Genomic DNA, 16,167 nt, shown 5'->3' on the forward strand with positions numbered 1-16,167 from the left:
GCAGAAATGGCTGTTCGCATACTGGGGTGCCATTTTAATTGGCCCTAATCTTCACTGCCCTTTCAAGTCCCTCACTATCTGCCCCCCCCCCCCCCCCCCCCACCCTTGCCGAGGCTTCTGAGAAACCCCCATCACCCCCTCTAATTGGCCAGGCCCCTGGACCCGACCCCTGGCAGTGTTAACCTGGGACCCATGTGGCAGTGCCAGAGCAGCACTGCCAGCATGTCCAGATGGCGCTGGCAGTGCCAGGGTACCACCATGCCCTGTCCCTGTGAGACCTATTGGCTCATTTAAATATGCAAATCTGGATCACGCACAGCGAGGGTGGAGCGAGTTGGGTGACTCGCGATTGGTCCACACGGAGCCTGATCTGGGGCTCTCGCGTGATTCACCCAAGATTCGCCCTGATCCGCGCCAAGTGCAATGGGATTGTTGAATCGTGCCCAGGCTGTGGGCTGGATTCTCCGCTCCCCCAGCGCGTGTTTCTCAGCGACGTGCCGTTTACTGGCGGAGGGATTCTCCAGTCTCTCTGCTTGTCCCATTGAACCCGACCCTCACCGCCAGGAAGCCCATGGACAGAGGTGTGCTGCCAGATTGATGGAACGGAGAATGCCAGCGTCCTATATATCACTTGAACAATCATTTTTTGTTCAAATTTATATTAGTCCCTCAATTAACATCAATAAATATATTTAATTAGTCATTTATCTCATTACTATTTTTGTGTACATATTGGCTGCTGCATTTCCTAATTATACCAGTGACCAAACTCCATTAACCAATACGACCAAGCCAGGGGATTAGCCTGGTTCAATGAAGAGTGCAAGAGGGCATGCCAGCAGTAACACCAGGCATACCTAAAAGTGGGTAAAAGCAAATTACTGCAGATGCTAGAATCTGAATCAAAAACCTAAAATGCTGGGACAATCTCAACAGGTCTGACAGCATTTGTGGAGAGACAACGGAGCTAATGGTTCAAGTCTAGATGACTTTTTGTCAAAGGAGGTGTAAACCTGGTGAAGCTACAACACAGGACTTGCATGCAAAGCAGCATAAACAGAAAGTAATAGATAGAATAAGCACTCCCACCACCAACAGATCAGGGCAGGAATTCTCCGGATGTTGGAATTCTCTGTTTGCACCGGCAGCAAACTCCCGCCTGTAGGTTTCCCGGCGGTGTGGTGTGGCTTCAATGGGAAATCCTAGCGACAAGCAGCAGGAAGAGAGAGAATCCCGCCACCAGCGATCGGGGTGCTGTCAAGAAACACGCGGCTGGGCGATCTAAGCTCTGGATTCCTACCATATCCAGCCATGAATGGTGGTGGACAATTAAACAACTCACTGGAGGAGGAGTCTACACAAATATCCCTAACTTCAATGATTGAGGGGCACAGCACATCTGTGCAAGAGACAAGGCAACAATCTCCAGCCAGAGGTGCCGAGTCGATGATCCATTTTGGCCTCCTCCAGAAGTCCTCAGCATCACAGATGTCAGCCTTCAGCCAGATGATTTACTCCACGTGATATCAAGAAACAGTTGAAGCACTGGGTGCTGCAAAGTCTATGGACCCTGACAATATTCTGGCTCCAGGACTCGCCACACCCCTGTCCAAGCTGTTCCAGTACAGCTACAACACTGGCATCTACGTAGCAATGTGGTAAAGTGCCCAAGTGTGTCCTTTACACAAGAAACAGGACAAATTCAACCCAGCTAATTACTGCCCCATCTGTCTACACTCGATCATCAGTAAAGTGAGGAATGGGTCATCAACAGTGCTGTCAAGTGGCACTTTAAAAATTTTTGTTCTTGGGATGTGGGCATCGCTGGTTGAGCCAGCATTTGTTGCCCATCCCTAATTGCCCTTGAACTGAGTGGCTCGCTAGGCTATTTCAGTGGAGCGCAGTTAAGAGTCAACCACATCGCCCGGCACTGGAGGAGTTCTGGAAGGGGGTGGCGAGGACGGTGTCGAGGGTGGTAGGATCCAGGGTCAAGCCAGGCTGGGGACTCGTGATTTTTGGGGTTGGGGTGGAGCAGGGAGTGCAGGAGGCGAAAGAGGCTGGTGTGCTGGCCTTTGCGTCCCTAGTAGCCCAGCGGAGGATCTTGCTGCAGTGGAAGGATGCGAGACCCCCAAGCGTGGAGACCTGGATCAACGACATGGCGGGTTTCATTAAGCTAGAGAAGGTCAAATTCGCCCTGAGAGGATCGGTACAGGGGTTCTTTAGGCGGTGGCAACCTTTCCTCGACTTTCTGGCTCAACGATAGGGTACTGGGTCAGCAGCAGCAGCAACCTGGGGGGGGGGGGGGGGGGGGGGGGGGGGGGGGGGGGGGGGGAGACGATGTCTATGTTTGCTTATTTAATTTTAATTTATTTTTAAGTTCTCTTGTTGTTTATTGGGTTTGGGGAGTGTGGGGGGGATGTGATACATGCGTTGATACGGTCTTGGGGGTGTTATAGTTATTATGGGGTTATATTGTTGCTTTTCATTGTTTGTTGTCATATTTTCTGTAAAAAATTCCAATAAAAATTATTTTACACACATCGCCGTGTGGGCCTGGAGTCACATGAAGGCCAGACTGGGTAAAGATATTAGTGAACCAGATGGGTTTTTACGACAATCGGCAATGGTTTCATGGTCATCTTTAGGCTTATAATTCCAGATTTTTATTAAATTCAAATGTCACCATCTGCCATGGTGAGATGTGAACCTGGGACCCCAGACCATTATCCAGGGTGTCTGGATTACTAGTCCAGTGACAATACCACTACCCCACCATCTCCCCTCCTTACTCAACAATAACCTGCTCAGGGAGACTCAGTTTGGGTTCCGCCAGAGTCGCTCAGCTCCTGACCTCATTAAAGCCTTGATTCAAAAATGGCCACATCCCGTATAATGAATGATTTTTTTTTTTTAATTAAACGTTTTACAGTTTCCTGAGGCTATGAAAGGCATTATATAAATGGAACTTCATTTCTTTTTGTATTCAACCCATTTATTCTTCAATCCTATCACGCTCTTAGCAAATGTCAATCTATACATGTCCTTGAATCTTGTGCCCACAGGTAAACATAGCTGAATCATCACTTCTTAAATTGCCCACTTCTAGCTACCAAATATATTCAAATTTGATATGATTGCCCATGTGCAGTGCCGGAGATGACCAACACATGTACGGTATGCATTGTTGATATATACCATGTATTAAATGATCTTTCAGCTTCTTAAAATTGCACGTATAAAGTGTTCCATGTATTGTGTAAGCATTGCAAAGACTAAACACGTAAAGCTAATTATCTAAAAGGTATTAGCCAAGCAATTCGCCCGATTTGACTTCAGAAGCATGAACACAGTCTTATTTGTGGCCGTCTGAATGTGTCACTGATCTGCTATCCATTTTTGAAGGGATTTTCTTTCCACTAATTCTGAAGGGATTTGCATGTGCGGAATCACTTTTTAAAAAACTTATGGTAAATTCTGCATTTGATTACAAAATAACGTCACCCTTTTTACAAATACCCCAAGAACATTCTGAATGAGCAAGTTATTTATCTACAGCACAGCGTGGGCTGAATTTTATGGCCCCATCACAGATAAAGTGAGGCTGGAAAACGTGGCGAGCCATTCAAAAGTCCATTGACCTCGGCTAGAGTGGAAAATCCCACTGGGAGAAAATTCCACCCATGATTAAAATGAGTAGGATAGGAAGAAAGGGATGAAGAAATCCATACTCTTGTGAAGCTTGCAATCACAGGGTCACAATCACAGAATTTGACAGCACTGTTGGAAATCACTCAGCGCATCACACCTGTGCCAGCATTCTGCAAAGCTAGTCACTCCAGTCCCTTTCTCCTAACTGTTCACCGTATGCTTTTCAATTTATCTTTTTCAATTACATCTTTTGCAGATTCGGTTTCTAAACCCTGGGCGGGATTCTCCGGCCTCCCAGCGCATGTTTCTCAGAGGCTGGTGGTGGGATTCTCTGCTCCCTCCGCTGTCAATGGGAACTCCCACTGATGCCACCCCATGCCGCCAGGAATCCAGTGGGCAGGGGCTGCCGGTGAGAGCAGAGAATCCCGCTGCCAGCAAAGAGCCGGTGAATTCCGGCCACTGTCCAAACAAGCCTCCCCGCAAACGATATTCTGTTTGAGGTCTCCCTTTGTTCTTTCGGTGATCATTTTAAACGGATGCCTTTGAGTTACAAACTCATTGATCAATGGGCATCGCTTTCCCCAATTTATTTTATCAAACTCTCACATAGTTATGAAAATCTCTGCAAAAGAGCTCTTCTTGCCTGGCTTCTCCTCAAACTTTCTTTCCTGGTATCATTTCTGTGCAAGGGTTTATAGCCTTGCAATCTTTCACCCCTCCCCGCATAAATATGTTAATATTTTTTCTGGTATGGAGATTCATGGCGCTGGAACCAGCACCTCACTAAAGTCATCATCATCCATGTGGAAGCCTCATAAATGGGTTGGTGTTGGAGGTAACCCAAATCCATCCTCACCAAATGTCCAGACACAAGTCACTTCCTGCAGGTAATTGATCATGAACGATCTTTCCCTTCCCTAACCCAGGGTGCTGAGACTATTGTAGTGTCTAGATTTAGCGGAGTTAACAAAGCCGAGACCAAGGGTGGAATTCCCCAGCCCTTCCCGCCAATTGGACCTTCTGGTCCCGCCAAAGTCAACTGCCACCGCGGGTTCCCCGAGCACGGCACGGGTGAGGAATGCGGTGGTGTGGGAGGCACCCGAGCACCCCCTTACAGATGAGTTGGGACTTTGGGCCGGGGTGAGGGGGGTGATGGTTGGGAGATCAGGTGCCATTTAAAAATGGTACTCGATCTCAGAGCCTGAATGGAGCTCCTCAATGCAGGAAACAGGACTAAGTGCAGCCTTAGTGGGGCGTTCCCTGCTGAGGCCCTGAATTGCTACAAAGTCCCAATAGATAGCATGGAGTTCCTCAGCGCTGCGAAACACCCAGCTAAACGCGCTCACCACAAGACTCTGTTACAATTTGATTACATCACGCCTATACAATTTGGTTACATCACGGCCATACAATTTGGTTACATCACGGCCATAGAGTTTTTAACAGCACGGAAGGAGGCACTTCAGCCCATTGTGTCCATGCCGGCCATCAAGCACCTATCTATTCGAACCCCATTTTCCGGCACTTGGCCTGCAGCCTTGTGTGCTATGGCATTTCAAGTGGTCATCTAACTATCTCTTAAATGTTATCAGTGTTCCCGCCTCTATTGCCTTTTCAGATAGTGAGTTCCAGATTCTAACCACCATCCGTGAAAACATTTTTCCTCACATCCCTGGAAAAACCTCCTGCCCCTTACCTTAAATCTCTGCCCCCTGGTTATTGACCCCTCATGAAGGAAAAAAATTCCTTCCTATCCACCCTATCTATGCCCCTCATAATGTTATACACCTCAATCAGGTCCCCCCTCAACCCTTCTCTGCTCCAAGGAATACAAAGGGGGGGGGGGGGGGGGGGGGGGGGAGCTTGAGAATTTCACCCCAAGGATTTTTACCTGAGAGCTTACTATTCTGTTCTCCTTAATTTGCTGAGCGATCCTGTTCAAGTCATGTGTCCCAACTCATGTTGCAAACATGGTGCATACATACTCTTGCATTTAACTGCTGCATACATTGTGGGCATTATTTGTTGATAAGTTAATAACATATTCTTAAAAATCAATTAATAATTCAACTTCCCTGATGGAACTGCTATTTGCTGGATGAATTCAGTCAGCCAGTGCGGGGACCCATGAATTATTCCATGTCACCTGGCTCTTGCCTGGAGCTTCGGCAGCTATTTGTAGCACCTCACAACCATCTCAATTAACACTACGTAACAGGTATATATTTTCTGACTTTGCCATTTTGTTTTTAATTGCAGTTTGGATTTTGATCATTTAAGTTCCAGAGCAACGAATGCAAATTAAAAATTAATCTTAGTGGAACTGTAACGTGGGCGATATCACATAAGTTACACATTATACACCAGGCCTGATATCCTGTTCCAACTGACTTGAATGGTAAAGGCATATGGCTTGTGGCCAATGCAAAACCATTTTATAGTAAGTATAAGCTTGCAAATTAAAGGTTTAACTTACCGGGCCTGGTTTCCCATTCCACTTTTTGGGAAGATAATTCCAGTGTTTCATCCAGTTGACTTGTAATAGACTCTGGCTTCGCACTGTTTGTTGGACTCTCTGAACTGACACTGAAAAAAAGTCAAAGAACTTAAAGACACTATCCACTGCTGTTGACTAATGTAGAAAAAATACATCATAATCCAGTAGAATTAGAAAACTGTTCACTGGATTTAGTCATGTGTATTAGAAGATGACAGAAATTCAGCATTATTTAAATGCATCAAGGTACAATAGCACGTAGGACAAATCTCACGGGTTTATCCCATTATTGAGGCAATATAAAATGGTAAATTTAGGTCTCCAAGACTAATGGCACCTCAGGCGTGATTTAATGGAAAAGTTTCTAAGTGTGGTAGCAAGTGGAAACAGCTGCGAGCTTCCCAACGCTCGGGAGGCCGTCACCGCTATAAAAGGTTAATTGGTCCACTCAACGAGACGCCACAGGCTTCACGCCGCAAATCATGGTCCACATTCACCAGCCCCCTGTTAACAAGAGAGATCAGCACTTAAACCGCCCCTCCACAGCCAACATCAGTCAGCTGGCAGCCAGGCCGTCGATGAGACCAGCCCACAATTCGGGGATGCAGGCTTGGGCAGATTACTTGAGGTGATCGAGATCACTTAGGATGCCATGTTCCCCCGAGGATCTCAGAGGGTCAACCACAGGGCAGCCAGTGCCCCATGAGAGGAAGTAGCAGTCAGCTTGGGGAGCGTGACCAGGAGGACCCAGTGCCGCAAGAAGGTCAGCGACTTCCACCGGCCACTCGGGTGAGTTGGCACCAGACCCCCCCCCATTTGCCTGGCACCGCCCCCGCCCAGCACCACTCCATGCCCTGGCCCACCCATGTCCAGCAGTCTGCCAAAGCTGTTCCATCCCCCCCCACCCCCCACAAACTCCCCAACCCCCCGACTCCCCCCAAGTCTCCTCCCCAACCCTCCTCTTCCCCGATGAATCACGCGTGTGGCTAACGGTGTCCTCTCTGTATCCCCCAGCAGAAGTTGGCCCACAACCGACGGAAGAGGGCCCAGATGGGCAGAGGGGTTCCGGTCATCAGAGTCCTCACCCCCTAAAAGGAAAGGGCCCTGGAGGTCGCAGAGCTTGTCAAGGACAGATTGGTCACCAGCGTAGGCATTGGTGCATGGCGCAGAGATGAGGATCCACTGGCCTTCACTCAGTTAAATTATCAAACGTGAGTTGTTGAATGCCATACAGACTGACCCATCCTTCCCACTGTCTATTCTCCTGCACGACCTGCAGCCGACAGCGCTGGCCCATCCGGGATGGCCCTGCACCCCCACCTGCCTCCCAAGAGAACACCTTGGAGGAGAGTTCCGAGAATGCCACCGTTTATGCGGCACCGCTGTAATCTCCATCTTCCACACAGAGTCACACACATCGGCGGGCAACGGTAACGGTCAGGCTTCTGGAGCATATTCTGATGAGCACCACGCAGTTGCTGATGCACATCAGGTGGAGGCATGAATGCCCAGGCGAGACAGCAGTCGGAGGTCTGCTGGATCCCAGGACCCAGCCAGATGCTGAGCCTCTGGAACAGGTTTACACGGAGCTGATAAGCTGTGGCAATGAGATTCAGATGGGGATGTCAGCGACACTCCAGCAGGTCCATAGCCGATTGGAGGTGTCCAAGAGGCTGCGGACACAGAGGATGACATAGAACAGACAGTGCAGAAGGAGGCCATTCAGACAATCGAGTCTGCACCTCACTTAAGCCCTCACTTCCACCCTATCCTCGTAACCCAATAACACCTCCTAACCTTTTCTGGTCACTAAGGGCAATTTATCATAGCCAATCCACCTATCCTGCACCTCTTTGGACTGCAGATGGCGGCAGCAATGCATGGCACCGAAGCCACTGCTAAGGTGGCGACCGCAGTGGGGAGCCTGGTGCATGACATCGGCAGCATGAATTGAGGTCTCTAGGGCATGGCTCAGTCAGTGACTGAGGAGGGGGAAGCAAGTGGGCGTGGAGGCAAAGGAGAGGGAAAGGAGGAAAAAAGGAAGGGGGAAGCAGGGATACAGGGAGAAGATAAAAAACTGTGAGCTTCCTGGTTCACATGGCTCAGCTACGCACAGGAATAACTCAAGAGCACTTCAGGGAATAACACGGCAATGTGATGACAAAATAGATAGGTTGGTTCATGACAATACTCTAATCAATGTCTGTTCAATGATGGGCTGTTTGCCTAGATCAAAAGTAAAGGCATAAAATTAAAGATGTAACAAAACTTTTAGGTTTCTCTTGCTCTACTTACATTGAAAACTAAATATCGCTCATCCTTTCTCCTGTTTCAATTTTTCTATCAGTTTACTTCTCTTCAGTCTCGTTAGCCGTCCCTCCAAGAATCAGTTTTCTAATTGCTGTCTTATTAACACTCATTTCAGCGCAATAAATAAAATGGATCTTGGGTTCTAATACGGACAGCACGGTAGCATTGTGGATAGCACAATCGCTTCACAGCTCCAGGGTCCCAGGTTCGATTCCGGCTTGGGTCACTGTCTGTGCGGAGTCTGCACATCCTCCCCGTGTGTGCGTGGGTTTCCTCCGGGTGCTCCGGTTTCCTCCCACAGTCCAAAGATGTGCTGGTTAGGTGGATTGGCCATGATAAATTGCCCTTAGTGTTGGGTGGGGTTACTGTGTTATGGGGATAGGGTGGAGGTGTTGACCTTGGGTAGGATGCTCTTTCCAAGAGCTGGTGCAAGCTCGATGGGCCGTATGGCCTCCTTCTGCACTGTAAACTCTATGTAATTCTATGTAATACTTTGCACATCTTTTTAGAGGTCAAAATCAAGTTTTTACCTCGTCCACATTCTAAAATCTTACAGGGACCCTTCCCAAATGTGTCAGTTGTTTAATGCAGCAGGCAGCTCACCTGGTCACAGTTTCAATTTCTAGTCTGTTGTAAGTGACCTGACCTCAGCCACAGAAGAAATAAAAGTGCTACAATTTAATCCAGAGCCCATGGGTTAGGGTGGGAAAAGTCAGGTACAGACCCCCTTCTGATCATTTATCCAGTGATTGCAGCTGAGAAATGGATTGTGTAACAAGAAACTGGCAAGCTCAGTGTGATGCACCCCTAAAAGGAACATCCATTGTGTCGACTCACACATATTTGGTGGAACCTTGTGGAGACACACCACATGTTGTGCCAATCAGATAATTGAAAGGCCAACGGCAGGTCTCTAGGGTCGGAGGCCCCACCCACTGGCCAATTCCGCTGTGCAGGCAGGTGGTGGTGGCTGTTTTTGCAACACCACGCGAGGCCTCAGTTTGCTGAGGGCCCCTCTCGGGGGGGGGTGTCACAGGGTTAAGCTCGTAGGTGTGGGTGATGTGTTCGGCAGGTTGGTTCGACATTGACTGCAACTGGATGCAGCGAAGCTGGAAACCAACGTCTGACACAGGAGATGATCCAACACTGTTTTATTTAACTAGGGGACTGCTGTACATGTTCAGCTGTGGGTTGACACTCTACTAATCTAACTGATGACCTCTTACTGGCTTGACCAGACTTACTAGCTACTGCATGGTGATAGTGCTCACTAGTTTGAGCACTCTGACTGTCTCAGTGGCTGGGTCCTGAGAGAGGGAGAGTCTTAATGCCCTGTGGGCTTTAAAGTGGTGGTGTCCTGTCTGGTGATTGGTTGTTCTGTGTTGTGCGTTCATGGGTCATTCTGTGTGTCAATCACTGCCTGTCTACATCTCATTATATACATGAGTGGATATTATGACAGTGGGGAGAGGGGTTTGCAGCAAGGGTGAACAGTAATGGCTCTCACACACCCTCCTCTTCTCAATACTGGTCCCTCAATGAGGCACCAAATGCCTTTGAACACAGGGCCCTCTCTGTGCACCCCCCCCCCCCCTCCAAAATAAACAGATCAGGATTTGCTTGTCATGCTTCCTGCATGGTGACCCCATCCGCTACACTGTGTTAATACTAGAGGCAGCAGGATAAGGCACTTAAGTGTAAATTCTATGATCCTATGATAAAGTGCTCCATATGGTTAAAACCACCACCTCAAGGAGAAACAGCGGAGGACCAATGGCAGGAGGATTCAGGGATAAAACATTAACCAGATACCACTCTCTCATCATCGATCCCACTGTTCGTCACCTGATTTTGGTCTTTCACAGTGACAGTAGACCCTTTTAAACCATTTTCAGTCTGGCCAAGGTTGCAGTTACCCAACCTTAGTGGTACTGCCAAGACCATCCAGGTTACAGGTATGGTGCAGTCCAAACAATGACTCACATTGTCGAGGAGGGTCCACTGACTAAGCTTGAAGGCAGACAGAAAATACCTCCATCTAGCCACTGACAAGGCTATTGCTTGGCTCTGTGACTATTCATACACTAGCTAAATAAATAAATACCAAACTAATCAAGGGCACAAGATTCGGCCCTTTGGAAGGGTTTTAGAACTGAAAAAGACTCTGTAATCATATGGCAGGTGGACAATTAGAAAAAGTTGATGTAAAAGATACTCAAAGGGGAATTGTCCCTGAATGTTATTTAGCACTAATGTTACTAAACTATGAACATAAGGCCTGAATCAACAATTTAGAGAACAAAATATCACCATGACAGTTTGAGAAATTTAATTTGACATTTTTGAAAAAAAAGAAAATGAATGAAAAGCTGGTATCAGTAAAAGAGACCATGACATGGCTGATCTGAATCCCATTGGTTCATTAATGTCCCTTACAGATAGAAACTTGCTCTCCTTACCTGATCTGGCTTATATATGACCCCAATCCTTTTTCAATATTGCTAACTCTTAACTATCCTCTGAAGTGACCTAGATAGCCACTCGATTAGATGGAACTATAGGGGCTCAAGAAGAAGCCTCACCACCTGTTTTCCAGTGCAACTGGAGATGGATAATAAGTGACAACCTAGGGCACCACGGTGGCACAGCGGTTAGCACTGCTGCCTCACGGCGCCGAGGACCCAGGTTCGATCCCGACCCGGGTCATTGTCTGTGTGGAGTTTGCACATTCTCCACGTGCCTGCATGGGTCTCACCCCCAGAACCCAAAGACTGTGTGGTGAGTTGGTGAGGTAAGCTTTTCATTCCTTTTCCTCTCTCCACCCTTCCACCTCCTCTACCCTGCGGGGAGTGTGAAAATCAGGTAAGCTTTTTTCTCTCTCTGTAATTGCCAAGTCGATAAATGGAAGGGATGGCAGCGAGGGCAGTGCAATGTTCCTCCTGCAGGATTTTCGGGGTGAGGGACTCCGTCAGTGGCCCTGCTGAGTTCATCTGTGGGAAGTGCACCCATCTCCAGCTCCTCAAAGACTGTGTTAGGGAACTGGAGCTGGATGAACGGAGGATCATTCGGGAGGCAGAGTCGGTTATAGATAGAAGCGCCAGGGATGTAGTTACTCTGAAGCATGAAGGAAGCTGGGTGACGTTTATAAGGAGGGGGAAGAAGCAGTCAGTGCAGGGATCCCCTGCTGTTGTTCCCCTCAATAACAGGTATACCGTTTAGGATACTGTTTGGGGGGGGGGGGGGGGGGGGGGGGGGGGAGAGATACCTACCAGGGGTAAGCCACGGTGACCAGGTCTCTGGCACTGAGTCTGTCCCTGTGGCACAGAAGGGAAGGGGGGAGAGCAGGAGGGCATTAGTTATTGGAGACTCTATAGTTGGAAGTACGGATAGGCGGTTCTGTGGTAACGATAGAGGCCGATGGTTGGTGTGTTGCCTTCCGGGTGCCAAGGTCCGTGACGTCTCTGATCATGTTTTCAGGATCCTTAAGGGGGAGGGGGAGCAGCCACAAGTTGTGGTACACATCGGTACCAACGACATAGGTAGGAAAAGGGACGGGGATGTAAAACAGGAATTCAGGGAGCTAGGGTGGAAGCTGAGAGCCAGGACAGACCGTGTTGTCATCTCTGGTTTGCTGTCAGTGCCACGTGCTAGCGAGGTGAGGAACAGGGAGAGTGTGCAGTTAAACATGTGGCTGTAGGGATGGTGTAGAAGGGAGGGTTTCAGTTTCTTGGATAATTGAAGCACATTCCAGGGAAGGTGGGACCTGTACAAACAGGAAGGGTTACACCTGAACCAGAGGGGCACCAATATCCTGGGAGGGAAATTTGCTGCAGCTCTTCGGGTTTGTTGAGCTTGAAGCATCAATTGGTACCTGGGACTACATTGTTGTGGCCATTATAGAGACGTGGATAAAACAGGGGCAGGAATGGTTGTTGGAGGTTCCGGGGTTTAAAATGTTTCAGTAAGATTAGGGAAGGTGGTAAAAGAAGTGGAAGAGTGACATTGTTAATCAAGGATAGTATAATGGCTGCAGAAAGGCAGTTTGAGGAGGATCTGTCTACTGAGGTAGTGTGGGCTGAAGTTAGAAATAGGAAAGGAGCAGTCACTTTGTTAGGGAGTTTTCTATAGGCCCCCGAACAGTAACAGAGATGTGGAGGAAAAGATTGCAATGCAAATTTTGGATAGGTGCGGTAGTCACAGGGTAGTCGTCATGGGTGACTTTAACTTACCAAATATTGATTGGAACCACGATAATTCAAATAGTTTGAATGGGGCTGTTTTTATCCAGTGTGTGCAGGAGGGTTTCCTTACACAATATGTGGATAGATCGACAAGAGGCAGGGCCACATTGGATTTGGTACTGGGTAATGAACCAGGCCAAGTGTTAGATTTGGTTGTGGGAGAGCACTTTGGAGATAGTGACCACAATTCGGTGACTTTCACTATAGCAATGGAGAGGGATAGGAACATACTGCAGGGCAAGGTTTATAACTGGAAGGAACATACGGCAGGGCAAGGTTTATAACTGGGGGAAGGGTAATTACGATGCAATTAGGCAAGAATTGGGGAGCATAAGATGGAAACAGGAACTGTCAGGGATAGGCACAATTGAGATGTGGAGCCTGTTCAAGGAGCAACTACTGCGTGTCCTTGATATGTATGTCCCTGTCAGACAGTGAGGAAATGGTCTGGTGAGGGAACCATGGTTTACAAAGGAGGTTGAATGTCTTGTCAAGAGGAAGAAGGGGGCTTATGTAAGGATGAGAAAACAAGGTTCAGTTAGGGCACTTGAGGGATACAAGATAGCTAGGAAGGAGTTCAAGAAAGGGCTTAGGAGAGCTAGGAGGGGGCATGAGAAGTCCTTGGCGGATAGGATCAAGGAAAACCCCAAGGCTTTTTACACTTATGTGAGGAATAAAAGAATGACCAAGGTGAAGTTAGGGCCGGTCAAGGGCAGTAGTGGGAATGTGTGCATGGAGTCTGAAGATATAGGAGAGGCCCTAAATGAATACTTTTCTTCAGTGTTCACAAAGGAGAGAGGCCATGTTGTTGAGGAGGATAGTGCGATACAGGCTGGTAGGCTGGAGAAGGTAGATATTCGGAAGAAAGATGTGTTAGAAATTTTGAGAAGCCTGAGGACACAAAAGTCCCCTGGGCCTGATGGGATATATCCTAGGATTCTTTGGGAGGCGCGGGATGAGATTGCAGAGCCTTTGGCTTTGATCTTTATGTCCTCACTGTCTACAGGAATAGTGCCACTGTCGACAGGAATAGTGCCAGAAGACTGGAGAGAGGCGAATGTTGTCCCCTTGTTCAAGAAAGGGAATAGGTATAACCCTGGGAATTATAGGCCGGTTAGTCTCACTTCAGTCATAGGTAAATTATTGGAAAGGGTCCTGAGGGATAGGATTTATGGTCATTTGGAAAGATACAGCTTAATCCAGGATAGTCAGCACGGATTTGTGAGGGGTAAGTCTTGCCTCACAAGTTAGATTGTATTCTTTGAGGAGGTAACTAAGTACAATTTCATTTTCATTTCATTTTCATAGATGAAGGTTGAGCAGTTGATGTCGTATACATGGATTTAGTAAGGCGTTTGATAAGGTTCCCCATGGTCAGCTCATACAGAAAGTAAGGAGGCATGGCATAGAGGGAAATTTGGCCGATTGGATCAGTAACTGGCTATCACATAGAAGACAGAGGGTGGTGGTAGATGGTAAATTTTCACCCTGGAGCCCAGTCACCAGCGGTGTACAACAGGGATCAGTGCTGGATCCTCTGCTATTTGTGATTTTTATCAATGACTTGGATGATGGAGGTGAAGGTTGGGTTAGTAAAGTTGCTGATGACACCAAGATTGGTGGAGTAGTGATTAATGTGGATGGCTGTTGTAGGCTGCAAAGAGACATTGATAGGATGCAGAGCTGGGCTGAAAAGTGGCAGATGGAGATTAACCCTGATAAGTGTGAGGTGATTCATTTTGGTAGGACAAATTTGAATGCGGATTACAGGGTTAATGGCAGGGTCCTGAAGAATGTGGAGGAGCAAAGAGATCTCTGGGTTCATGTCAATAGATCTCTGAAAGTTGCCACCCAAGTGGATAGAGCCTTGAAGAAAGCCTATAGTGTGTCAGCATTTATTAACAGGGGGATTGAGTTTAAGAGCCGTGAGGTTATGCTGCAACTGTATAAGACCTTGGTTAGACCACATTTGGAGGATTGTGTGCCGTTCTGGTCACCTCATTATAGGAAGGATGTGGAAGCATTGGAAAGGGTGCAAAGGAGATTTACCAGGATGCTGCCTGGATCAGAGAGTAGGTCTCATGAGGAAAGGTTGAGGGAGCTAGAGCTTTTCTCATTAGAGCGAAGGAGGATGAGAGTTGACTTAATTGAGGTGTATAAGATGATGAGAGGGATAGATAGAGTGGACGTTCAGCAACTTTTTCCTCGTGTGGATGTAGTTGTTACAAGGGGGCAGAACTATAAGGTTCATGGTGGAAGATATAGGAGGGATGTCAGAGCTAGGTTCTTTACTCAGAGAGTGGTTGGGGTGTGGAAAGCACTTCCAGCTATGGTAGTGGAGTCGGACACTTTAGGAACTTTCAAGTGGTTATTGGATAGGCATATGGAGTGCACTAGAATGATTGGGAGTAGGTTGATTTGATCTTAGTTTCAGACAAGTTCGGCACAACATCGTGGGCCGAAGGGCCTGTACTGTGCTGTACAGTTCTATGTTCTGTGTTCAATGTGCAGGGTAGGTGGATTGGCCATGCTAAATTTCCCCTTAATTGGAAAAACATTTATGTTTTTTTTTAATGAAACAAAATTCTTACCAGCATGACCACAGAGATTTTATTTTAAAAAGCAAATACCAAATATTTTAAATTCAACAACTTGTGATATTGCATAAGCCCTTCCACGTGCAAACAGTTCCTTGCTATCATTGGCGTACTGTAAGATTTTCCATAGGCATTTGGCTCACAAAGAAAACACCCGTCTATTGACTTGCCAGGATTCTGAGGAAACATGTTACAGTTAAAACCTGCAATGTTACATGGTGGCTTTCTCTTCAGTACAGTAAAGTTTGGGATCTTTGGCCGCGAATTCTGTTTGAAGCATTTTTTTTTTTAAAGTAGTTTTATCGACAAACTTTAGTTTTCCTGCTCTCCTCTGATTTTCAGCATGATTTTAGATTTTAAAAATAATCTAATGACTATAATCATTGCTCTTTGAAAAAAACTAAGCATCTGACTTGTACGGGATAAAAATGTAGCCGATGGGAGCAGTATGCTCAGAGCTACAATTCTCCACACTAGAAGTTCCCAACCGTGATTGCTGATGGGGACAGGGTAACATTTATTATTGAGATTCTCAGACACGGACTGTGTAATGAGCAAGTTTGTGGGTTGATTGATTTCTTTTCATTCAGGCTTTTTATGTTCCTACACATTGATATGGAAAATTGAAGGGCAAGTCTGTGCTACATATTCCTGAAGGGCCAGTAATAAAGAGTAATCAGAATAAGTAATATTCATGTCAGATGCCTTAGAAAGGCATACTGCTTGAAAGAGGAGTGCCTAAGAGAGAGTAGAAAAGAGATAAATGGGGAAGAAAAGGAAGGGGAAGAAAAGATCTGTGGAACATTTGCTTCATATTCAGTGATGGAAATTCGAGGTAGCAGGCTGGGCTCAAGACATCTGTACAAACACACAA

At 47.1% G+C, this 16,167-nt stretch overlaps 1 protein-coding gene across 7 annotated transcripts in view; it reads right to left on the reverse strand.

Annotated features, from left to right (window-relative positions):
• The window catches only part of LOC119953854 (dixin-like), a 160,979-nt gene that overhangs the window by 43,741 nt on the left and 101,071 nt on the right, over positions 1-16,167 (reverse strand). For all 7 annotated transcript variants that reach the window (XM_038778430.1, XM_038778431.1, XM_038778432.1 and 4 more), the window contains one exon: positions 6,125-6,234. In XM_038778430.1, the coding sequence (XP_038634358.1) occupies positions 6,125-6,234 (110 nt within the window). The remainder of the gene's footprint in view (positions 1-6,124; positions 6,235-16,167) is intronic.

This window comes from Scyliorhinus canicula, chromosome 19 (genome assembly GCF_902713615.1).
Source record: "Scyliorhinus canicula chromosome 19, sScyCan1.1, whole genome shotgun sequence".
NCBI lineage: Eukaryota > Metazoa > Chordata > Chondrichthyes > Carcharhiniformes > Scyliorhinidae > Scyliorhinus > Scyliorhinus canicula.